General features: G+C 35.6%; 4 protein-coding genes across 4 annotated transcripts in view; 3 read left to right on the forward strand and 1 right to left on the reverse strand.

The window, feature by feature from the left end:
• On the reverse strand, window positions 2,341-8,695 carry LOC105172974 (protein JINGUBANG-like). The gene is made up of 2 exons (XM_020697546.1): window positions 7,700-8,695; window positions 2,341-2,938 (listed from the first exon to the last, which is right to left on the reverse strand). The coding sequence occupies exons 1-2, from the start codon at window positions 8,680-8,682 to the stop codon at window positions 2,467-2,469; spliced, it is 1,455 nt and encodes a 484-aa protein (XP_020553205.1). The 5' UTR covers window positions 8,683-8,695; the 3' UTR covers window positions 2,341-2,466.
• Window positions 17,470-21,026, forward strand: LOC105172862 (proteasome assembly chaperone 2). The gene is made up of 7 exons (XM_011094451.2): window positions 17,470-17,653; window positions 17,766-17,931; window positions 18,061-18,119; window positions 18,556-18,674; window positions 19,496-19,730; window positions 20,278-20,401; window positions 20,652-21,026. The coding sequence occupies exons 1-7, from the start codon at window positions 17,588-17,590 to the stop codon at window positions 20,729-20,731; spliced, it is 849 nt and encodes a 282-aa protein (XP_011092753.1). The 5' UTR covers window positions 17,470-17,587; the 3' UTR covers window positions 20,732-21,026.
• LOC105172863 (mitochondrial import receptor subunit TOM6 homolog) lies at window positions 21,614-22,078 on the forward strand. Its single transcript, XM_011094452.2, has one exon. The coding sequence runs from the start codon at window positions 21,680-21,682 to the stop codon at window positions 21,842-21,844; it is 165 nt and encodes a 54-aa protein (XP_011092754.1). The 5' UTR covers window positions 21,614-21,679; the 3' UTR covers window positions 21,845-22,078.
• LOC105172975 (CASP-like protein 5C1) overlaps window positions 24,304-26,027 on the forward strand; it is a 1,884-nt gene continuing 160 nt past the window's right edge. Inside the window, exons 1-3 of the mRNA XM_011094602.2 lie at window positions 24,304-25,180; window positions 25,701-25,833; window positions 25,905-26,024. Of these exons, the coding sequence (XP_011092904.1) occupies window positions 25,050-25,180; window positions 25,701-25,833; window positions 25,905-26,024 (384 nt within the window). The 5' untranslated portion in view covers window positions 24,304-25,049. The remainder of the gene's footprint in view (window positions 25,181-25,700; window positions 25,834-25,904; window positions 26,025-26,027) is intronic.

The raw sequence follows: 26,027 nt of genomic DNA on the forward strand, positions 1-26,027 counted from the left end.
AATATGTTATATGAAGCTTCACTCACTAATTTTGATTTCTCACCTCTAATTAGTTTTAGATTATATTAATGCGTATGATTTAAGCACGAGTTCAAAATTTTTGGATATTGATATTGGATTTAGGCTAATTGAGTGAAAGCTCTTAATAAAGAGGACCTGCAAAATAAAAGGTTAACACTTTGATTCTTAAGTTAGTTCCTAATCTAAGAATAGATAAATAGAAAAATAAATTATGACGAGAATTATGATAAAAGTGATAATTCCCTATATAAGACCACGAAATTAGAGTAGCACAGTATCAACAAGGGAAGTTCTTGAGTGTGGAAGAGATTGCTTGCCGAGGGGTACCTACCCTATTCATGGAGGAGGAGTTCCTCTGTAATACGAGTTTTGGTGAGGGGAATCCGCATGCCCAATAAGGAAGGCGAGATTCATGAGGGGATAAGGTTCCTCCTTATCTGTTTCTTAAGCAGCAAGTTTTCGAATGAAGGGGACTCCTTCATGCATACTTTTACCTGGTGAGAAGTACTTTCAGGCTGAAGAGTCCAAACCTTTAAGGGCACCTTCCTTCTTTCGAGCTAACTTTGAAGACCTTTAGACTAGGCTTCCTTCCTGGGTCAAGCTTGATTAGGTAGGCTTTATCTTTGGACGGACTCTAGTGTGGGGGCTCCCTCTTGGACTAAGCTTACTGGGCCTCCCCTTTAGGCCGAACTATATTGCAGGGTGCCCCCTTCTTAGGTGAAACATAGCGACCTAGGTGGGCTGACTCTCTTTTGGATTGGTGGACTTGTGTTTGGGCTTAGTATTTCTTTTTAGGCCAATCCCTTTTGAGCTATACCATCATATATATATACATAAACCTCCAAGTTATATTACTTTTTAAAATTATGTTCAAATACACGAACACTTTCTCGTTTTTGCACAATTATATATAATTATACATTTTTTGAGGTTGTAATTGTAATAACAAGTACATCACTCCCTATTTAGTGGCAAAAATTTACACAAACTCTCTATAAGCTACATTATACTGACACTCCTTAAGAAATGTACCTATAATTTTGTAAAACGCATATGACTTTTGTGTATTTAAACCTAATCACAATATCATTTACTTTAATATATAAAACAAGAATCACAACTTTGAGTTGGGCCATTATAAGTTATTATAAAGTACTATTGGGCCAACTAATTAAGTGGAAAGTTTAGGTTTGTTCTAAAATATTGGGCCTTTTTATCGTTAACGGTTGAGATTCTTGATTCACACCGTACACCTTATCACCTCATTCTGCTCCATTCATCATTCTTGCATCACCCATCTTTTCCTTTTCTTTTTTCTTTTTTTTTTATAACTTAAAAATAATAATAATAATTTCAACTCTGATTACTATCATGAGTTTGGATAAATATTAACTAGTATAAATTACTCTACTCACGGAAACAATTTTCACATCAACTAAGTCAATCGGATACAGAGTTTTTTGACAAAAAATTATCTCAACGTTGACAAAAAAAAAACAGGGTAGGGCTTATATATATCCATAGAAATAATCCACATCTAATAAATGATCTGAATATATGTACTTGAATTGTGAAATGAAAAACTATAGAGTGTGGAGTGTCATCCTGAAATACTTAGGCATGTAATAAATGTATATGTTGCAATAAATACATGACACATTTACATTAATTAGATTGCAATTCTACCCAAGAATTCTTAAAAAAAAAACTAAAAAATTAGGTGGGGTCAAATTGAACTAATCACATAATAAATATAATTACAAAATTTAATTTAAATTAGAATTTTATCTTTATAAAATAATTATTGATTTCTGCATGTCAATTCAACAAATATGTAGCTAGTCAACAGGACCTTGCTTGAGTGGTAATATTAAATTATCACAATCGAAGTTCGAATCCACGAATATGGATGTATAAATTATTTTTATAGTAGTTTCTTGTGTGTGTGTTTTTTTATTTTTTTTGAACAAATTCGTTGATTAAAATACTAATATATTAAATCAGTATTTAAAAGTTTGAATGTATCGAATCAAGATACTAAGATATATATAAATTTTGAAGTTTGAATGTATCGAATGATATAATGAACCAAATCTTATCAACACAAAATTAATCCACCAAATAACATTAGATAAATAAATGAAGAAATCTTACAAACGCACTGCTTTGATTGAAACCTTTTCATTCTTTGCATGAGCTTTACTACATACTCAAATTCTTTTTAAGATCAATTCATAGAGGGTAAAGAAAATCGTACCCTTAAACTAGAAATTTATTTAAAAGAAAAAGCACTACATTTGTAAATTGGGTTATATTTGATTGAGTTCATTTAATTACATGACGAGTGCAATATCAATACGTATTTATTGGATTTGTCATGTAATTAATTAATTATTCTAGACTATTTACTTATAGTAATATGATAATTATGGTTGGCTTACTGTTTTATTTACTTGAAATTGGACGTCCTGAAACTCTCCAAATCTTAACACTCTTGTCCAAGCTCCCGCTATACACTATCCAACTCTCCTCGCTATCACTCTCCTCCTCCGCCGTCGGCGTGTCCTTTTTCACGGCCAGGCACTTCACAGGTCCGCCGTGCCCCGTCAGCACCGCCACGCAGGCGTGATTCCCACCGACGTCCCTCCGCCAAACGCATATAGACTTGTCCGCCGATCCGCTCAGCACCAAATTCCCTCCCACCGCCACACACAACACCGGGAGCTTGTGGCCCCTCAAAACACCGCCGTACGACATGGAGCTCTTTTCCCGCTCCCAAAAGCTGACTAGCCCGTCGGAGGATCCTGCATACAGCGCCGCCGCCGAGTGGTTCACTGCGAGGGACGTCACCGCATGTTCCTTCTTCAACAACGTGTCCACCAGCATGTGCTTCGTGCGCTTCCCCACGAGGTCCCGCCTGTTAGGAAATGGATCGGGTTAAGATGGATAACAGGTGGAATATGAAGGCAGTAAAAGACACACGAATTTGTTAACCCAGTTTGGATATAAATCCTACGTCTGGGGGCGATACCAAGCCAGGAGAAAACACTCAAAGAGGAGAAAAATTGAGGAGTACAACACACACACACTTGTATGCAAGTCTTCACCACACGTGAAAGACAACACTCACCCTCGTCTCAACTCTTTCTTTTCTCTCTACTCTATTCTACTTTGCTCTATAAAACAATGCTAATAAGAGTAGTATATATAGCCATGACTTATCCTTTTTCCAACTCAACTTGGGAATTCTAAGTTGAATCAGGTTATCCTTTTCTTCTTCAAATCAATCTTCACAACTTAACAATCTCCCACTTGAAGATTGATTAGCTTTTCTCCACTTCTTTCTTGGTACCGCCGGGTTTGTCCACTCTAGTCATCAAGGCCAGTCGAAGCCGTACACAGCTTCAACTTCTCCATCGCAACCGCCTTGGTCAGCATGTCCGCAGGATTCTTTTCTCCTTGGATCTTCTCCAGCTGCAGTGCCTTCTTCTCCAGAAGTTGTCGGATGAAATGGTACTTGATCTCGATGTGCTTTGTCCGCGAATGGAACGCGGGATTCTTTGCCAGATGGATCGCACTCTGGCTATCGCTATGAAGAATCACATCTGCCTGAGGTTTCCCTAATTCACCCAACAAGTGTTGCAGCCAAATGAGCTCCTTAGCTGCCTCAGTAACTGCCACGTACTCAGCTTCCGTCGTGGACAGTGTGACAACCTTCTGCAACTTTGAGACCCAGGATACGGCTGTACCGCCATATGTGAACACGTACCCTGTAGTGCTCCTCCTTTTGTCATAGTCACTCCCTGCAAAATCAGCGTCAACAAACCCAAACAAGGTAAGCTTGCCCTTACCAAACACCAATGCTCGGTCCTTAGTACCCCTCAGGTACCTAAGAATCCATTTCACAGCTTCCCAGTGCATCACTCCTGGATTGCTCATAAAACGGCTAACTACTCCCACTGCATGTGCTATATCCGGTCGAGTACAGATCATAGCATACATCAGGCTCCCAATTGCTGAGGCATACGGTGTGACTCTCATCTTTGCACGTTCGGAGTCAGTCTGGGGCGAATCACTGTTGGATAGTTTGAACTGATTTCCCAATGGCGTTCCAACCGGTTTTGCATTTTCCATCTTGAATCTGCATAATACCTTCTCAATATAATCAGATTGAGATAACCATAATTTACCAATACCTTTGTCCCTTGTGATTTTCATGCCCAATATCTGTCTTGCTTCGCCAAGATCTTTCATGTCAAACTTCCTCGATAACTGATCCTTGAGCCTATTGATCTCCTTGACATTTGATCCTGCTATCAACATGTCATCAACATACAGGAGTAGAATGATAAAAAACTCATCGAACCTCTTCACGTAGCAGCAATGATCAGCATTGCATCTAGAGAAACCTATCTCTAGCATGAAGTTGTCAAACTTCCTGTACCACTGCCGCGGAGCCTGTTTCAATCCATACAGGCTTTTCTTCAGGCGACACACCTGCTGATCATCTCCATTATACCCCTCTGGTTGTACCATGTATATCTCCTCCTCAAGATCCCCGTGTAGGAAGGCTGTCTTTACATCCATCTGTTGTAACTCCAAGTTCTCTGCCGCTACCATGCTCAACACAAGACGAATAGTAGTTAACTTGACAACAGGTGTAAAAACATCAGTAAAGTCAATACCGTATCTTTGTTGGAATCCCTTTACTACGAGTCTTGCCTTGTACCGCTTCTTCCCGTCTGATTCTTCCTTAACCCGATAGACCCATCTGTTCTGTAGGGCCTTCTTTCCTTTTGGGAGCTGACACAATTCCCATGTGTTGTTTTTCTTCAACGAGTTCATCTCGTCGTTCATCGCAAGCTCCCACTTGCTCTTGTGGACATCATTGACTGCCTCTGCGTAACATTCGGGTTCTCCACAATCAGACAAAAGCAAGTAATAAAGAGAGGGGGAGTACCTATCTGGGGCCCTTCTCAGCCTCGGTTCTCGACCCAGTGCCAAGGGTGTGCTGCTTTCAGTAATCGGTTCCTCCGATACTGGTTCTGGCTCTATCTCCGTTTGTTCGGTTTCGTCCGTCTGAACTCCCACTGAATCCGTATCTGCTGGTCTCATGATCCCGGAATTTGAAATATCGAGATCAACAAATTCCCTTTCCTTCTTGTCATCGTCCGGGCTTACCTTCCTGTCGTTGTACATTACATCCTCATTGAATATAACATTCCTACTACGAATTATTTTCCGGTTTTGATCATCCCAGAATCTATACCCAAATTCGTCAGTCCCATACCCAATGAATGTACATTTAATCGACTTAGCATCCAGCTTAGTCCGATCATCGTTCAAAATATAGGCTGAACAACCAAACGTACGTAAGAAAGAAAGATCCACTTTCTTACCACTCCATACCTCTTCTGGTATCCTGTTGTTCAACGGGACAGAAGGCCCTCGATTGATCAAGAAAGCAGCCGTGTTGACTGCATCTGCCCAAAACATCTTTGGTAGTCCGCTCTTCAATCGCATGCATCTCGCACGCTCATTCAGTGTTCTGTTCATCCTCTCAGCAACGCCATTTTGCTGAGGTGTCCCCGGGATTGTTTTCTGCATTCGGATTCCATGGTCGGCGCAGTAATTCTTGATACCTTCACTGTTGTACTCGCCACCGTTATCCGATCTGAGACATTTCACTTGTAGACCTGTCTCATTTTCCACTAGTGCCCTCCATCTCCTGAATGTATCAAAGGCATCAGATTTTCTTTTTAAGAAATACACCCATACCTTTCTAGTGGAGTCATCGACGAATGTCATGTAGTACGTTGATCCACCAAGAGATGACACTGGTGCTGGCCCCCACAAATCGGTGTGAACAAGCTCCAACTTTTCTTTCCTCGGAGTTCTTCCTGTGGTCAAGAAGCTCACCCGCTTCTGCTTTCCGAACACGCAGTGTTCACAATGACCCACCTCCACCGATTTTAACTCGGGCAACCGTCCTTTCGACTTCAGCACGTTCATTCCTTTCTCGCTCATGTGGCCCAAGCGATTGTGCCACAGGTTAGCCTGCGATACAGTTCCTGCAAAGGGGATGTTTGAACTGGATCCTCCCGCCATGTAGAGCGTTCCCGACTTTAGTCCTCGAGCCAAAGTCATTGCTCCCCGACTGATCTTCCACTTCGCGTCTCCAAACGTCGTGTGGAATCCATCACTATCCAGCTGTCCGACTGAGATCAAGTTCCTTTTCAGTCCTGGTATGTGTCTCACATCATGTAGGGTCCAGCATGACCCATTCGTTGATTTGATCCGCACATCTCCCTTTCCTACAATCTTGAGGGGTTTGTTATCTGCAAGATAAACTAAGCCAAAATCACCTGAGGTGTATGGCTCCATGATGTCTTTGTTGCTGCATGAGTGGAATGAGGCCCCTGAATCCACAACCCAATCATCGGAAGAACTGCTCACACTCAACAAGAGTGCATCCGTGATCTCCTCCGTCGCGGCATTCGCTGTTCGGCCCTCCTTTTCCTTCTTTGGCGCCCGACATTCGCTTTTCATGTGTCCGGGCTTCTCGCAGTTCCAGCACACCATCTCCTTCTTGCCCTTGTTCTTCCCCCTGGACCTTGACCTTGACCTTCCACGGTATTTACCCCGTGTGTCAGGTCTCCCTCTGGACTCTGTATGTAGCGCAGAGCCAGATGATCCACCCGTTTGCTTTCTACGGGTTTCCTCGTTCAACATCATGTCTCTGATGTTGTCGAACTTCATCTTCTCCTTCCCAGACGAAGTGCTCACTGAAGTAACAACCACATCCCAACTGTCAGGTAAAGATGAAAGCAAAATTAACGCTTTTACCTCATCGTCAAACACGATATCCACAGACGCCAGCTGTGTCGTGAGTTGGTTGAAGTCATTGAGGTGATCGGCCACCGACTTCCTCTCCTCCATCTGCAACCTGAATAGTTTTTTCATCAGCATAACCTTGTTCATTGCTGAGGGTTTCTCGTACATATCGGCAAGAGTCTGTAGAACTTCCTTCGTGCTCTTTGCTCCCTTCACATGATAGGCGACATTCCGAGAGAGCGACAGGATTATTGCGCTCATCGCCTTTCGATCGAGCACCTTCCATTCTTCATCACTCGTCTTCTCGGACTTCTCTGCAAGTGGTTCGTACAGGTCCTTCCCGTACAGGTAGGCCTCCATCTGCATACGCCAAAACCCAAAGTCGGAACCATTGAACCGTTCGACTGGAAACTTTCCCTCCATCTTAACTCCTTGAACCAGGCTCTGATACCAGTTGTTAGGAAATGGATCGGGTTAAGATGGATAACAGGTGGAATATGAAGGCAGTAAAAGACACACGAATTTGTTAACCCAGTTTGGATATAAATCCTACGTCTGGGGGCGATACCAAGCCAGGAGAAAACACTCAAAGAGGAGAAAAATTGAGGAGTACAACACACACACACTTGTATGCAAGTCTTCACCACACGTGAAAGACAACACTCACCCTCGTCTCAACTCTTTCTTTTCTCTCTACTCTATTCTACTTTGCTCTATAAAACAATGCTAATAAGAGTAGTATATATAGCCATGACTTATCCTTTTTCCAACTCAACTTGGGAATTCTAAGTTGAATCAGGTTATCCTTTTCTTCTTCAAATCAATCTTCACAACTTAACACCGCCGCCAAACCTTCACCGTGCCGTCGGCGGAACCGGTGAACACCAAGCCGTCGAATGCCGCTACTACTGAATTTAACGCGTCGTCGTGCGCGTTTATGGATTCCAGGCATTTGAAATCCGAAATTCTCCACACTTTGAGGGTTTTATCCCAGGAACCCGAGTACAACAAACCCTGTTCTGCGTCAATGCTCATGCAAGACACGGCGTCGTAATGTTTCACCCAAGGGACACACCCTTTTCTCCTCACTTTCACATAGTTCCTCGGGTTCACAGATCTCATCAACAATTCTCGGGTTTCCGGCAAGTTCCCGATCCGGTTGTAAGTCTTCTTTTTGTCACCCAAAAACCTCCAGACCCGGATTTTTCCATCTTGATGACCCGTGAATACCTTCTCTCCCAACACAACAATGGCTTTCACAAACCCGCTGCTTGATTTGAACCCGGAAAAATCCCGCATATTCTTCCAAACCCGTACATTCTTGCTTTCGGATCCCGTGTACAGCAATTCACCGGAAACCGCAAGCGAATAAACGTGACCCTCTTCACGAAGAAGAGAACCAATAAGTCCCTGTTTGGGGAGGGCATCTTTACCCCGTAACTGACCATCATCATGGTCTTCGTGGGGTTGGTGGGCCCAGGGGGATCTCACGTAGGGAGAGTGTTGGCTCCATGGAGAAGAACTGTGGCTGCTTGGATCCGAACTATAGTTACACTGAGCGGGTGGTGAGATGGAAAGGGAGGAATGACTTTTCCGGCGAGGCGAGTGTCGGCGATGACGATCGAAGTTGAAGGCTTCGTAGTGGTTGTCCTGAGTGCTGAGGGATCGGAGGTGAAGAGGGCTCCGCATTTCCCGACGTCGGCGCCGGAGACGGTTTCTCTCCGACGAGGCGAGAGCTCTGCTGAGAATGTATGTGGTGAGGAGCAGGTGTTGGATGAAATGGAATGGTGGCTGATTCTGAGACAATGAGAATGAGCAAAGTGGCATATATAATGCAGACGAGAGGGAAAAAAGCAACAGGAGGTAGTGGCCAGTGGGTGAACTAAGGATATCAGAGATGGCCACGTGTGATGATGATCATACATACCCCTCTTTTATTTATTTATTATATATAATATTTGTATGAAAAATATTAAACACTTATAAATTATAAAAAAATAATTTAATTTAAAAATAGTATTACAAAGTATCTTTTCAAATACATTAGATGTCATGATATGTGGTTCATTTTGTATAGAATAAATAATATTTTCAAGTTTTAATATATATTAAAAATAAGAATAATATATATATAAACCAACACGTTTCAAAAAAAAATCAACTTAAATATTATCGACACAACAAAAGAATTGATATGACGGTGTTAAACAACGTGGAGCCATTTTTATCAAATAAAAAAAAATTATAATTAATTTTTAGAATTATCTAATAGAAGTATGATTGTCATCATGACACTTAAAAATTATTGCAGCGGCGTCATTTATCGTTATTTGTGAATGTAGATGGTATTTTATTTTTATATCAGTATAAATAAATAATATAATTTTAAATATATGTTGTCTGTATATATTAAATTAAGTATGAAATGCAACATGTACATTTTGCAATAGAAGACCCAAACTGAAAATTATACCACATTAATAATAATAAAGTTTATAATTTTTTTCATGTTGTGTGATTTACTTTATTATTTAATATGTTTACATCTAATTATATAATAAGAGCTGCATGACACAAAATTCAAATTAAAGTAATAATTAAGTTGATCAAACTCAATTCTTTACAAATATTGAGTTTATTGAAATGTAAGCTTGATCTTGGACCTGCACATGCAAAAATGTTAATAATAATAAATTTTTACTGCTTTAGTTAATGTCAATTATTAAAATACATTATTTATAGGTATAGTTATCTATTAAATAGGTTGATTAAAAAGGTGATTATGTCTGTATTTATTATATAGTAAATTTTCTTAAATATTGATATATATATAAAAAAAAATCTTATGTAATCAATATGTTTTATATATTATATGATTACACAAGATCATATCATGAATGACGGGCTTAATGCAATTTACCTATCTCTGATGTTGTAAATGAACATATTACCATCCTATAAAAAAAAATAATAACAAACAAGTAGACAAATTACTTTATTTTAAAAATATAGAGGATAAATTGCTGCATGTTTAAAAAATTAAAGGAGGTAAAATCGTTATTTTTTATCCATAAAACGATAATTATTTATTTATAATATCACAAGCTTTTGGTTGCATTTTTTACCTTTAAACAACTATTACTTTTAAAAAAGTCTCCCGTGTGCATGCTTCTAAACCAACTTAATTATCGAATATTAATAAGTATTTAAATAACTCAAAATATTTATTGAGAAGCGAATTAATGCACATTCTTTAAAAATGAATATTTAAAACTTAAGTTAATTATTTATCACAATTAATATAAAAGGCTTAAATATGTTTTTTTATCCTGTAATTTTGATACTTTTATATTTTTATTTTTTATCTTTTTAAAATTGTAAAATAGTCTTGTAACTTTTTGGTATTTTGGTCCTTTGGGTACCAAATTTTGCAAAAATTGCCGGCATAAATTATGTGTCACGTCATTTCTTTTTTAATTTTTTGTCCATAATGAAAAAAAATGAATCAATTAGAACAAAACACCCAATTTTAATAAACTACATAAGGCGCAGATAATTTATTCCGATGATTTTTATAAAGTTTAGCATTGGAAGGAACATAATTACGAAATGTCAAAAAATTATAGAATTATTTTATAATAATAAAAAAAATAAATGACAAAAATGTAAAAGTATTAAAATGATAAGATCAATAATATATTTAAGCCCAATCTAAAAAGTTATAATTTTCAAATAATACTAATAGAGAGAATTGAAAACGATTTTAATTAGGACATAATGATTAACATTTATGATAAGAGAAACGTGTTGTACCTAAATATTGACTTTCGCCAGCAGAAACTTGGGAAAATTCTTGATAAGTAGGAACACGCTTCCCAATTTTACTACATGCAGAAGACATGTTTTTCTACAATTTTGATATTTTTATTCTTTATCATTTTAGGGTTATAAAATAGTTGTATAATTTTTTGATGTTCTGTGATTATGGTCCTCCGATGCTAGATTTTGTTAAAGTTGTCAGAATTAATTATGTGTTCCTCGCGATTTGACACTTTTATCCTTTATTTTTCTTCAAATTGCAAAAGAATCCTTTAATTGTTTGACATTTTGCAATTTAGGGTCTTTTCATTGCCAAATTTTGCAAATATTGCAAAATAAATCATGTGCACCTCATGTGGTTCATTTAAATTGAGCATTTTGTTTTGATTGGTTCAATTTTGCTAGCATGAATGAAAATTTAAAAAAAAGAAATGACGGCATCTGATTTATTCTGATGACTTTTGCAAAATTCAATATCGGAACAATAAAAATTACAAAATGTTAAAAAATTATAGCACGTGTCAAAATTAGTGAACAAATAAGTCCAATATAAAAATGATAATAATTTTCAAATAATACTAATTGAGAGAAATGAAACACGATTTAATTACATTTATGATAAGAGAAACATGGCGTACCTAAATGGCGACTCTACCTAGCAGAGACTTGAGAAAGGGAACACGCTTTCCAATTTTACTACATGCAGAAGACATGTTCTTCCCGCAACTTCAATTATTTAATTAATGGCCGGAGACCGGACTAGCATTTTGATACACTGTTTGTACTGCCTCTACTTTTATAATCATTTCATACCCGTCTTACAACTCAATCAATTTTATTTTACAATTTTCTTCTTAAAAAATACATGGTTAGAGAGAGAGACTAATTATAAACTGCTCAGCGGAAAATTCTCGTCTGGACCAGGTTTAGTCGAATCAAACCAATCACAAAGTAATATTATACTTACTATGTAATTGGTCACTTTTTTTTAAATTGTACGCCGATCACGCGATAAGTATATTGCATTTGCTATATGATTAATTCGAATTCGACGAATTAGAATTTCTCACTGCTCAAATTCTTTATATGCAATTAATGTTGAGCTCTTGCCTACATTTTCAGATTCCGAAATAAGAGGGTCTGTGGTGGACAAATTGGCTAAGACCTTCTCCATTATGGGATGTTTCTTTCAAAATAAAATTGTAAGGCTCATACGAAATCAGAACATATAATATCTCATGTAATGGGGCATTAATAAAATCGCAAGCTGCATCAGTTTATTTACTTTTAAGTTAAAATTATTAATTCCTTTAGTCAATATTTGATGTTTTAATATATTGAATAATTTAATTAATCTTATTTTTCTTTCTGAAAATATAATATGACAGTCTGTAATTTATATTATATATTGTATTAAATATTTTATATATACATAATAAATATATTATTCTCCTTAATTTAGTTATAACATTAATACATAAATATAAAAAAAATTAACTTCACTACAATATCTTTCCACCACTCAAAATTTAAAATAAATTTAAAATTTCTTTAACTTTTTGCACTTTTCACTAATTTAAAATTGAATACTAAATAATAAAATTATATTATTTTATATTGACCACTAGAAATTTGTCAAAATTGACTTACAGGAAAAATCCAAACAAAGCCTGCGAAATTGAAGCCAGTTAGAGTGGAGTGTGGTAGTGGTCCAGCGAAAGCGACATAGACCCCCGATATTAAGCCGCCACGTTATGCGATCTTCTCCAAACAACCCCCCAATCAACGGCTAGAGACATATGGTGTGGTCTACATCGGAATTAAGCCCGTGATGCGCTGCCACGACTTGAGGGCTTTTTGCACCTGACGTCAGCGTAGCGTAGCTCCTCCGCAAGAAAATCTACGCATGCACCCAAATACATATAATACCTCACAGTAACATGAATAATGAGTTTAGAGTTTTACTTATTTTAAAAAAAAATTATATTTTCTTTTATCAAGTGGATAACTTTTTTTTTTTTTTACAGATTTTAAAATTTTACACCCACCTTGCCATTTTTCAAAAAATATATATATAATAAGGGCAAAGTTGATAATTTCAAACCTTCATTCAAAGATTGCATAGTCTCATCAAACATCAGATGATATTTATAATTTATATATAATGAGCCGGTATGCGTAATCATGTCAAATTTCAGAAGAACTTATTGTAATCAACGGTTTGTGATATTAAAATATTAAAATACCAATTATACACTTAATTATTTGCATTAATATAATTATTTATTTATTTCAAATGATCCTTATTATCTTTTAACTTATTTATTCTATATTTTCACTAATGTTCGTCACTTGCTCTATTCTTATTTCTTATTTCAATTTTATATCGTACCTATTTAATTATATTTGTACAATATTGTGTCCCACGGTGGAAAGTATTCTAAAAAATATTGACATATATATACTCCTTAATTTTAAAAATGTAATATCTACATATATATATATATATATAAATTATTGATCTATACATTAAAAAAAGTGAATGTGTTATGGTTCTTAAAATAGATTAGATTTGAGGTAGTCAAACCTATAATGTGTAGGTCCAAATATAATCATTTCTTGTAAGAACTATTTTTAGTGAAAACTACATAAGAACAAAAAGGTAGATAGGTTTTGAAAATGATCACCATTTATATCATTTATTTTTTGTGGATAATACCTTTAAGATAATTCTTTTTTTTTGTTTTTATTATTTTGTGAATGTACGTAATGTGTTGGTTTATTTATTTTATTTTTATTTAAGATTAAAAAATACAGTTATCATTTTTAAAGTATTTATCATACATCAATTATCCCATTAAAGTATTAAAACCTTTAAAAAAAATCCCAACCTTTTATTTTTAAGTTTGAAAAGCCCATTTTACTTTTATAAAATTTCTTTATATAAAACATTAAAGGAAGTTCTAAAATGTGAAGTCATCATTTGTCGAATTTTTTTCTAATTCTAGTTTTACTTATTCATATAACTCTTTTTTACTTTCATAATCCTAATTGGAATTCACAATTATTTAGTTTTACTTATTGGTTATACTGAATTAAAAATAAATTTACATATATGCATACATATATTTATATATCTACTCAAAAAATCCAATTAATAAACTAATAAAAAAAATACAATTCATGCACATTTATTATATATATGATAATCATATAAATGTGGTAATTATATAAATGTAAACATTGATTTAATTTTAACTTGATTTGATAAGCAAGTGAAACTAAAATAAAATGATCCCAAGTACTTTAGGATTACAAAAATAAAACAAAGCTCGATGAGAAAGTGATACTAGAATTAGATAAAATTTTGACAAAAGATTGTTTTGACATTTTAAAAATCTCTTTATTTATTTTTTTTCACAAAATAATTTTTGTAATATTAAAATGAACTTTTAAATTTTAAGAATTAAAGGTCAAGGGTTTATTTTTAAGGTTTTAATACTTTAGGGGGTAATTGATTTGGGGTGGATACTTCTAGGGGTGGGTGTCGAGTCAGGTAATGAAAGTTCGAGTAGCTTGGATCGGGTACCCGAACTTTATCCCGACCTGATTTATCGGGTACCCGATTCTCGGATACTCGAATTTTTCTGTTTTCTTTTTTGCTTTTTAAAAAATGAAACATTTAGAGGCAAATTTTGCCTTGAATGCTTGAACTTGCATTCAACAAACAGAGACAAAATTGAAAGAGGCAAATTTTGTCTTGCCCCTGTAAATTATAAATATTGACAAATTTTTTAATTTGGTGTTATAATTCCATTATTTTCTTATGATATTTTAAAAATTAGAATTTGAGAGAAAGAAGATGGATTTTTATTGGGATTGAAAGTCTTGATTATTGACAGTTGGGTTGAGAACTTGGGACTTTGAAAAAGAAGAAGAAGAAAAGGAAATGTATGTACGTAGTAACCCTAGACTAAAAAATAATAATTTTTGAATTTTTTTAAAACTTCGGGTACTCGGGCAATTTGGGTAAGAGAATCCTACCGAAACCCTGATCCGACTTTTTTAATTTGGGTACCGAATTTTTTTAAAAAATCCAAAAAAAAAATAAAATATCCAAACCCGATCGAGTCGGGTAGTTTCGTGTCGTGTCGGGTTCCTAACTACCCGACCCAAACGCCCACCCCTATATACTTTAGGAGTACTAATTCCTAATTAACTCTTTTATTTATAATATATTTTAATATTTAAAAAATTATTTATTATATGCAAGTTGATTTTTTAATTATTGATAAAAGTATTCTTTTTTATAATTTTTCTATTAAACATTTATATATAAACATCCATCAATAACAATAATAAACTAATATAAATTTTAATAAAATGACACAAAATAAAGTAATTATCCACATATCTGAAACTCATAATTTTATACTTATCTATAATTATTAGATCTCAATTCAAGACCTTATCCGTTCTAGTTACTTTAACTTGTCTCAATCTTATTTGCCCTAAATCCATTCATGTTGGTGAGATATTGAGAAATAATTATCATTTTTTTTAATATTATCCTCATACGAAAAAAAATAAAAAATTCATCTTCATGTGCTTTTTAAAAATTTAGTAATTTACCTCATCGTGTTTTTTTAAAACGAAGCAGTTTACCTCCCTACATAGGGAAGTATAGTGCTTTATTTTTAAAAAAGTATAGGAGGGTAAATTGTTATTATTTTTTTATAAATGATAATTTGCTCATTTACAATACCACACGAAGTAAATTGACTTAAATTATATAATATAGATTAATAATAAAATTTTTATTTCTTAATTAGCTTAATATTATTTTTTTGTGTTGCTATTATTTATTTATTTATTGTGTTGAGGGGGGGACAAAGTCTTGAGATTTAGGAGATGTGTAAGAGTTAGCACATGGACCACGTGGACAGTGTAGTGATCGTGTTTGTCCCAGAAACTTGTTCTAAAAGTCACTAATCATTAATAATGATAAATGGGTGTGGACCCCAACCCTCCCCATCGTTCAAATATATGTTATCCTCATTCTTAATTATTTGTTTTACAAGTCATTTCATGTTTCTCTTTGTTTGCTTTCTCCTTTTTACACATATATTATATTATATTCAAATATCAAGAACTGAATTAAAATATTAATCATTTTGACTAATTGCAACATACATTCTTGATTTTCATGTAATATTATATTTAAGCTCTTCTTAAGATGTTTGGTGGAAGTAAACGTACATTTTGACATGTATGTTGATTCTCATGTATTTAAACTTTAGAGATAGATTAATTATATAAACCTTAACCGACATAAGTGCAATTTGTCGAGTGCCATTCTTATGTTCCCGTTTATGTAATGGAGAAAAAAATATAAATAATTATAATATTCTTTTTATTATAATAAAGTGCAGTTGTTTTACGAACTTATGTGTCCTTTTTATTGAACAAGTTAACTAAAACCACATATATTGAGGAATTTGAGATATTTCTCCCCTCTACTTTTATGTATTCTTGTCATAGATTTTGGACATCAACCATAAATTTGTTGCATGCCCAACGTAAATAATTATAGAGATATCGAGAATAGTCTAGATGAAGTTATTGGAACCTTTATCATAGGACAAAGACTTTGGTAAAAATTGGTGACCATTTTACGATGTTAACTAGGAAAAGAGGTTTTGACCATCATCACCTGGGCATGAACTGATGTTATTTGTCCATACCATGATACCACAAATTCTCTCACTCACTCACATTTCAACCCCACACCCCAAATGTATACGAACACGTGTACGTACCCACCCCCATTTCATCTACGTATTTTATTCTTCCCAAAAATCTGAAATGAATTACAACCAAATGAATTATCATACAAATAAATAAATAGAAGATATTTTAGGAACAACCAAACAGGAAAAGGCCCAACACGTTCAGAATTGTCGTTTTTCTTTCTTTCTTTTATTTTATTAACTACGAAATACAATTATATGATTATGTTTCTAATCGTTGATACAGAATAAAATATTCATTTTTAAAAATCATAAGTGTTTATAAAAATATTTATAAATTAAGCAAACATAATTTAAAAATAAAAAATAATTCATTCTTATCGATTGAATCGTTTATACAGTGCACGTGCACGTCTAGAACTGTGGAGAAATGTGCCAGCAGCATGGAAGCGGCACTAACTTGTGCAGCATAACTGTTTGTTCTAAATTCAGACCCCCATGAAAAAGGTATAGTGATAGAGGGCACAATGATTTTTCTATGTATATATGTTATATTGTTTATCTTTAGAAATAAATTATTTTGATCTATGTGGTCTAACTTTAATAATAAGATTGTAATTGTGCAAGTAATATGAATATTTTTTATATATTTTTTCTGATTGGTATTTATAGATTGAAGGTTCTTGAAAAATGTATTTAATTATTGACTAGATATAATGTCATTAACTTTGTCACTTTTATAAAAGATATGAGTTCAATTGTATTTCGGCAAATTATATGATAAATGAATTACGTTTATCGTATGTTGTTTGCATACGATTTTATTACTTACAATAATAGTTATATCTTATATTATTTTATTTGTTATGTGATTGATTTAGCATGGAGCAACCTAGTTGGAACTGGAATTTTTCCACCATGTTTACGGATGTTTTGTATTTTGTGCTCTGTCTCTAGGAGTTAGGCTGATATTCTATCAAAATCATGAACTTTTAGGCCCAAGATTTGATTTGGGATTCCCAATCTAAAAGCCCTAAACAGGCCCAAATGATTTGATTTGGGCGCTCACCAGACTTTCTTCTGCTTCAAGAATTCTACTGTCAGCTCAGAGGAAAACTGGAAAAGAACTGTTGAATAATCGCAAATTGAACAACTCGAAAGTTATGCAGATGGAGTTCTATGTCGAAGACGGGAAGCAATTAAACCCTAATTGTTCTACTTTAGTTCTGGTTTGTTTTAGGGTTTTTTTCAGAATTTTCTTCTTTTAAATTTGCAGTGATCGTCGTATTCTTATTAACTTACTGTAAAGTCGTTCTTTTTGTTGTGTTTTGAACTTTGCAGCCGGCTCTATCGATTGGAAATGTAGGGCAGCTAGCGGTGGATCTATTAATCTCGTCTCTGAAAGCGGAGAAAATCGGCTATTTGGATGAGCCGAATGTGCTTCCTTGCGTCGGTAATGATGCTTATTCGCCGTCGCCGCTCGGAGAACTAGCTCTCCCTGTCGAAGGTCTGTGTTCGGATACTTATTATATTTTCGTATCCTTACAAATGTTAGTCTGTTGCTGTGTTGTTTCAATTTGGAGACTTTTGTTTCAGATATTTTGTGAAGGTTAAAATTTTTGATTGAACTTGGCAGCTTATGAATCATCTTCTAGTAGAATGACACTTGTGCAGCAGCGATCTCCAGTGGTTAAGGTAGTGATTTTTGGATTGGTTAATTTAGTTGTCGAGATACTTTATCCCGATTCTGCTTGTGCATCTTGTGTTATCTTCAATTTCCAGTTGATTTCTCAGGCAATTAGATCATTGTACAATGATGGATTACTTCGATCATTTAAAAGGAGGTCATGCAATCTGTTTTAAGTATACATGGACTTATAGACAGCGTTTCATTGTAAAATTCTTGTTCTTTTTTTTTTGGTTTTATATATATATATATATGTATATAAGAAACCCCGGGAGGATATTGTTTTCTCAATTTTGTTCGTGTAAGTTAGGTATCAAGGAAATCAAATGAGTGGGTGCACCCATTACTTTTTTAATGGATAACTAGACTATGCCAACTTAATAGGATACTGCATATATATTGTTGGCAAAAGAAGAGAATCACTACAAGAGATCTTGTGTACAGGGTATGATGATGGAATATGCGAAGAATGTTGCCAGTTTTGCGGCTGCGAATGGGAAGAATCATGTTGTCATTCTCTCCAGCTTGGATTTCGGGCGATGGAGAAACATTGACATGTTGAGGTATTCACTCCAATTAACATCTACTTTGTTAATAATTGCATAATCTACCCTCTGTAGGTTTATCCCCTGCTATTTTAATCTATACTTTGCAGATCTCTTTCCTGCTATTGCAATATAGATTTTATGCAGGTTTATTTCTTGCTATTGGTTACAGCAATGAGATTCAAGCTATCAACTATTAGGGCCCTTAGGTGCAGTCTGTGACTGTTGATTTGGGCTATAACCTACAACTGATAAGAATTTATTAATACATTGATAATTTAAGCTGAAAATTATATTTGAAACTTAATATACTATTTTCCAAGCCTCCCAAGCAGGAGACAGTTTTGAACTTCATTTGGGAGTAGACCACATTCTGGACTGGCCATGTCGTATAATTCTTTGCCAGCCAAATTTGACCAATTTTCTATCTAGATTGGCAATGTTTAATAACTTGCAATGACTGAACTGTACATATTGCGATTGCCATATAACTTACATTTTCTCTTAGTTTTCCCATAAAGGCTTGACTTTTTCATCAAGATATGAAATCTCATTTTTTCCGTATTAATTGCCACAAAGACATTGTTTATATTTGGATATAAGAAGAAATCTCTGCTTTTTAACCATATTTCAATTGCACCACCATGTAATGGTAATTGGTTTCACGAACTTCTCATGTACTACCTTCATATATGCATATACTTAGTTACACAGTAGCAAGAACGTGAGGGACAAAACTCACATCATAATATTTTTCTTCCTATAGGTTATCATATAAATTGAGTTTACTTCATATGAGATTTAGTACAATCAACTGATCCCGCTGTGAAATCTATCAGTGGTTTGCAGATATATTACTTATCTAGCTCCAATATGGATGGAACTGACGCTGACTGCGAAACCCTTGGGTGGAATAGACTGCAAGACTATAATCCTGCTCAAAGAACATGGAAGTATCTCAATACATTAGCTGAACAAGGGTCCGTGCCTGATGAAGATTTTTCTTCTGAGGAACTAGAAGATGAAGACTACTACCCAAGTTTGCCTTTTGCTGCACTCTTTTCCTGCTTTAAGGTAATGCTTTCTAAAACATGTGTTAGACATTAATGATCTTCTAGGTTGAAATCACATTTTTTTGCATGATCCAGCTTGTGCAACCTTGTTTTAGCACATGCACCGACACATTACATCTTTGTATCTATTTCTCTATTTATTATTTCCTTTTGTGTGAGTTTACTGTCTTTGGTTTAATGGATGGACCATTTCTGGATGGATATATCCCTCAATACCATAGTAATGATATATACTTCTTTTGCAAATGAACTTCTTTTGGCATTCGTGAAATATCATCAGAGGAACTGGCATGTATTTTATCTTTGCACTTTCTCTCCACAAAAAATGTCTGGTAGAGATCAATTAAGCGTGAATTTTGAAAATTTCTGTTTAGGAACTCGACAGGAGTTTGAAGTGACTATTAATTTCATGGGATATAAGTGCTCCAAATTTTGTTTTCCAAAAGCCAGACTTGACATTGAACTTGCATAAGATCTTAACCTTTTCCTTATGTCGCTTTGCTGAAAACAATAATGGTTTTTTAAGGAACATTTGTTATGTTGGATAGGCTAAAGGTCTAAAGGTTACTTGCTTATTGTGTTACTGCTCTGAGGGAGACAACATACCCGAAGCCTTCCATTTGGCTGAGGCAACAAGTAAACTGATGGGGTTGAGCCACAATGAATTTCACGGTGAGCTATTCTTAAACCTGCAATTTACTATTTTCCCATCCTTCCTGTAGTTACGAGTTCTCTCTAAAAACTGAAACCAAGACATTGTTGTGACCTTTGAGGAGTATTTCCTGGTTTTAGTTTTCTTGTGGAACATGGATTGCAGCTAAAATTTCAGTTTAAAATGGTTTCTTCAACGCGTTACAATCTCATTTGCACATGATATTGCTTTGGATACAGTAGACTAATTTTCTGGTGTGTAATTGGTCAGGCAACGTTGCTGGTAACTGGATCATGCCGTTCTCATGGCAGAGTGTATATGGACCTCCACCGGAGATGACTCTTTTCTAGGCAGACACTGATGGTTTTTACGGATGGCAACGGATATACATGTTAGTATCTGCAGAAACACAGTCATTGGATCGATCCAGTTTCTAAAATTTTCTTATTCGCTAAACATGTTAGGAATCTTTTCACATAGCTCCAATAGCTTGCTTTCTTGAACGAAAGCTATGGAAACTTCAGCATTGTTTACTACAAAACCCAACATTTGCGCCTAAGTTACATGCTACACCAAGAAACTTGGTGTGTGCATAGTAATTTATTCATCATATAATGACAGGAAAAGAAAATTCGTGGATATGAATGACGTTGACTTGACATACCAAGGGTATCGGCTAGTGGTACATACTTTATGGCACGATTGTTACAAGCCTGTAGAGCATTAGGAAGAACCATCTAATATGATCTCAAAAAGGAATTAAGCTTAGTAAGTGAATTCCAAACAGTTAGCTCCAAGTACGTTACACTTTTATCGCTCTAATGAAATCAAGTTAGCAACAAAATGTGCAACGTTTTATAGGGTTAGAAATGTGAATTGGAGTAGTAATTAGAAGTATATATTTGCATGAATGAGTTCTTGGCTACCCAGCACTTGGTATCTTGGGTCTCTTGAGACTTTTGGCTTCTAATAAGATTTACGATGCAACATTTACGTGTGGCCGTCGTGCTAATAACGCGAAGGTCGCAGGTTCGAGACCTGCATGGGCCAATTTTTTTGAATGTATTTTTAACTTTTCCTTGAATTTTGTTTATAAAATCGTGGAGTAAAAAAGGACGATAGGCCCAGGCCCCAAAAGCCGAATTTGATCCAATACATAATTGGATACTCGAGCCAGCCCAAAACTCCTAACCCCCTTCACTCACTGCCCACTATAATAAAGAAGAAAGAGAGAAACGAGGGGTTAGGGTTTATCAAGGTCGACGGAAGAGGAACGTAGAGCAACACGACTGTCGAAAATGTTTCCCGGATTATTTATGCGCAAGCCGGACAAAGCGGCTGCGATCAAGCAGCTCAAGAGCCACGTCGCTATGTTTGGTGTATGGGTCGCCGTCGTTCGCGTCACTCCTTATCTCCTCCATTACTTCTCCGATCAAAATGAAGAACTCAAGCTCGACCTCTGATTCTTCCCCACCGCGGTTGTTTTTTTTTTTAATTTTTCTCTGTAAGCAGAAACTTTTCCGGAATCAATTTATTCGAGCTGTTATAATGTGTGCGTGAATTTCCGTGCGGAATTTGCGTAGCATCTTTTAAAAATTTTAGCATTAAGGTTCTCTTTGGTCAACCTTTTGCTTGTTGAAAAGTTTAATATTTTGCATTTTTTTCCGTCTTAATGAGCTGGAGTTACATTTGCAAGATTTCTGCGAAGCTTTTTAGAAATTTATATCTAATCTTGAAAAAGTTGTTAATATTTTGCTGTTACTTATGTTAACACATATCATTATTCGAATCTCATCTCTAATTGATATGTTCGTCCCTATAGTTGGAAGTTGATTGGTTGTATAGTTGCATCTTGTGTTGTCTTTTGGTTCTGTAACTTTTAATGTTTTTGCGGTTGTCTTGGCGCATGTGTCTACTCCTTGTCAAAAGTTCAATGGTATAGCTTAACAATTCAACTGATTTTAATATTAACTGCCCAAACTACATCCTGGCTCCTCCTCCTATAGAAAGTAAGGTTATGAGCGGGCAACTAATACTTGTTTATACAGCACAAAGGTATAGGTTTATACATGCTAGATTATTTTTGCATCCCTGCAAGCAAGAACTTGAGTCAATATAGGATTTGTGTGCGGTTGGTATCATTTAGGTGAAACCGAGTCTCAAACTCCCAATTCACAATAACTTTATGCAGTTTACTGTATAATCCCCACTGCTTGAGACTTTTGAGTAGTTGAGGTGAAGTTGGCATGAAGCGATTATCTGAACCCCTACTTGGTTGTTATTTTAGTTTCTGCCGTTTGGTTTCCAGTTAGAAGAGTTAATTTACTGATGTTGAGGGCCAGCTTTGATTCTTTTGTTGCTAGCAATTCATGCATGACTGGTGTATGTATGCGTAGAGCAGTTAAATAATTTGGGCCAGTGAAACTTCTTTGAGTTGGGGGTTTCTGGCATTTGCCATGAAATTATATTTTGCCAGTGTCTATCTTCAGGTGGTCGGTGGTCCCCTAATATATACGTTATAGTTATACAATGTATTTTAAAACATAGTTGTGATGGCCTGAACTTTATGCGTCAAGGACCCTTAAGCCATGTTATAGTTATACAATGTATTTTAAAACATAGTTGTGATGGCCTGAACTTTATGCGTCAAGGACCCTTAAGCCATCCCCCGCCTGATGTTTCCTGTCTTTTGGCATTCTTGTTGCAGCTAACATGCAAAGTGGCAGGAGGATTTGAGAGTTGCAAGTTTTATTTCCTTGTATTTTCTTTCCTTTGCAGGATTTTTGGAATCCAAAAGCCATGGATAGTAGCTCAATTGTTTCAGATAAAGAATTACCATCTGTCCTAGTTTGTTTTTCTAGTTTCTAAGGATGTGTATGATGACATGAATGTTTCATGTAGACACTTGCATAATATTTGTACTTGTTGAACATGGATGAGTGATCACAGGACATAATTTTTAAGTTCTTTAGGTTAAGATATGTTTTTGCCTTGCCAGTTTTTTGGTTCTTGAGTGCCCCTCCACTGCATATCCAACACAGTACACTTTGATCTTGGTGATAGAATGCTGCATACCTTAACTAGCCCCATTCCAGAACCAGATCCAAATTATGTGGGAAGACTGGAAGTCTTCACGCTATTGTGAATTCCCCATCTAAGTTCATATTCTCCAATCTCCCCCCTGATTTTTCCAGTCATGCCTAACGACTTTGTTCTCCATTTTGATTGACTGTTCTATAAGCAAGGAATCATGTATTTTCTTAGTTGGTTTAGCTGGAGCATTATTTGTAAACTTCTCAAGCAAGAATAGTCCAAAGTTCCTCTCCGACTGCATGTTTTCGGTTTCTTGTGTTTTCTTAAGACCTTAGAATTTGATAATGAAAAGACCAAACGTAGCATTAATGTTATTGTTGCTTGGGCCTCTAAGGGAGTGTCTTTGTCCGCAATGTGTTAAGAGGAGGCTGGGTATGAGGAATTCATAATGTTGAAAGTGGGGGCAGGAATAGGATTGGTGGTTAATGTCTTCTGTTCTGATAGACAAATGAAAGAAGCATGTCAGCTGCCAAAAGACGCCTGGCGTTCTATCTACAACTCCTCATCCTTCACATTGAAGACAGGATAGGCACGCTTGTCCTTTCTTCCCATCAATCTTTTGAGCTTGAAATGTAGCAGTGGAAAAAAAATATAATAAAAAAGAATATATCACATATAATTTTATCATTTGAAATTTGCTGAGGAATAGATTCGTTTAATTATCTAATGTGGATAGAATATAACACAAAGATTTATATGGTTTCAAAATCTTTCTATACGCATGGTCGCTCAAAATCGATCTTGCTACAATAAGTTCTGTGTGAGGGGGAAAAAAGCGATTCATCAACTATTTCTATTAATCTAGCCTAGCTGAAATAGAGAAAACATATCAACAGACGAGAAATGTCTCGCCAAAGCAATGGTCGCTTAGCAACGGACGAATGATGTAGAGACGAATCGTCTAATCAAAGTAAACTCCCTTAGGTTGAAATTACTTAAATCACATGCACCTCATCACATATGTATGCTTGAATCCAAACATGTTCAATCATACTCGGCGATAGGTACCATGTCGGCTGGGCCAACCGAGACCGCAAAATAATGAAAGTGGTTCCATTCCATCTTCACACATGAAACTTCACTGAATGAAAACAATGATAGCAATGAAAATGAGATGTCATATCCAACATAAACTGACCACACACTTGAAAGAATTTGCAACCATTGAATTCCTTTTAAGTAGGAAATCCCACTTGGAAACATAGTCGAAAAACTCGATTCAACCATGTTGAGAAAAGTTTTAGAGACAAAAAAAAGAGTAGACCAGACAGGTATCTGTAAGAGTAATCCCACGTTTTCTCCTACCAGCAAATCTTTCTTTCTTGTTAACAAATCTCTTCTCAAAGCTGCGTTCAAGCTTACCAAACTCATTTATTGAAGAAAAGGATGTAATAATTCGTAGAATAGTAGGAACCACAAGTTATCAGTCAATTCGCTTCAAGAATTTCTGTGATTGATTGGACGAATTGTTTTGGTGGCGAAGATTTGAAATTGGACTCAAAGTCCAAGAGGAACTTGTATACACATTCAGATGGAAAATGAATGGTAGATCCCTTGTGATCACGGCATACAGCAATGAAAAATATTCCAGGCTCTATGGGAACAAGTGCTAGTATTGCTTTGAGACTGGGCCAGGCCATCTGCTCATCCGTATCTATTTTGTTCATGTCTTTAGGCGTCGGATTCTACAGCTATACAGCCTTCTGGTAAGTCTTTCTCCATGCTCCAATTCCAGTACATGCATGTAGGTCTATACTGCACCATAATAATGATTTGTGAGTTCCCGTTTCATATTGCTAATATGACAGCAGAACTGGAAATTCTGCAACATACCTTTCAATGCCTGCACTATGGTCAAAGTTGATAGTATATTAGCACATGATAGTTAGTTGTAACATGGATAAACTAAACAACGGTATAACACAAGTACAGCCACAATCAGCTCAGGAATTTGGCCAGTCTCAAAATCATGAGGAATCACTACACAAGAAAATTAAATGAGGGCAGTATGATAAAAGCAGCAATCTGAAGGATATGCATGAGAGCTTGCACTTATCACATTTATTTTTTCGCTGTGTACGAAATTTGAAGGAACTCAGATAAAAGTGGCTTTATCTTTTTGGATTCTGAGCCAAAGCGGCCAGTTAGCATGTATTTGCAGACTCAAATGTTTGAAGTGACTATTAATGTAGTTGTGTTTTCTATTTCTACATGTTGATCTCTCAGCTTTTTGGTAACAATAATGGGTTTAGTTATCCCATGGAGTTTCACCTTAGCGCTAATTGACGGATATTCCATCCTGGCTAAGTTCCCAATACATCAGTCAGGAATGTTGCAAGTTATCATTCTAGGGGACTTGGTAATTCCTACTCTTGGATCCACATATAAAGATATGATTATTCATGATGTAACAAAGTTTGATTTTCATAGGTCTTATCGGTTCTCACACTGGCGGCAGCAAGCTCAACTGCAAGTATTGTTGATCTTCTGCTCAAAGCGGATGTCTCATTCTGTCCTCCAAGAATCTGTAGTAGATATCAGATTTCAGCCGCC

This window comes from Sesamum indicum, linkage group LG10, assembly GCF_000512975.1.
Source record: "Sesamum indicum cultivar Zhongzhi No. 13 linkage group LG10, S_indicum_v1.0, whole genome shotgun sequence".
In the NCBI taxonomy this organism is placed as follows: Eukaryota; Viridiplantae; Streptophyta; class Magnoliopsida; order Lamiales; family Pedaliaceae; genus Sesamum; species Sesamum indicum.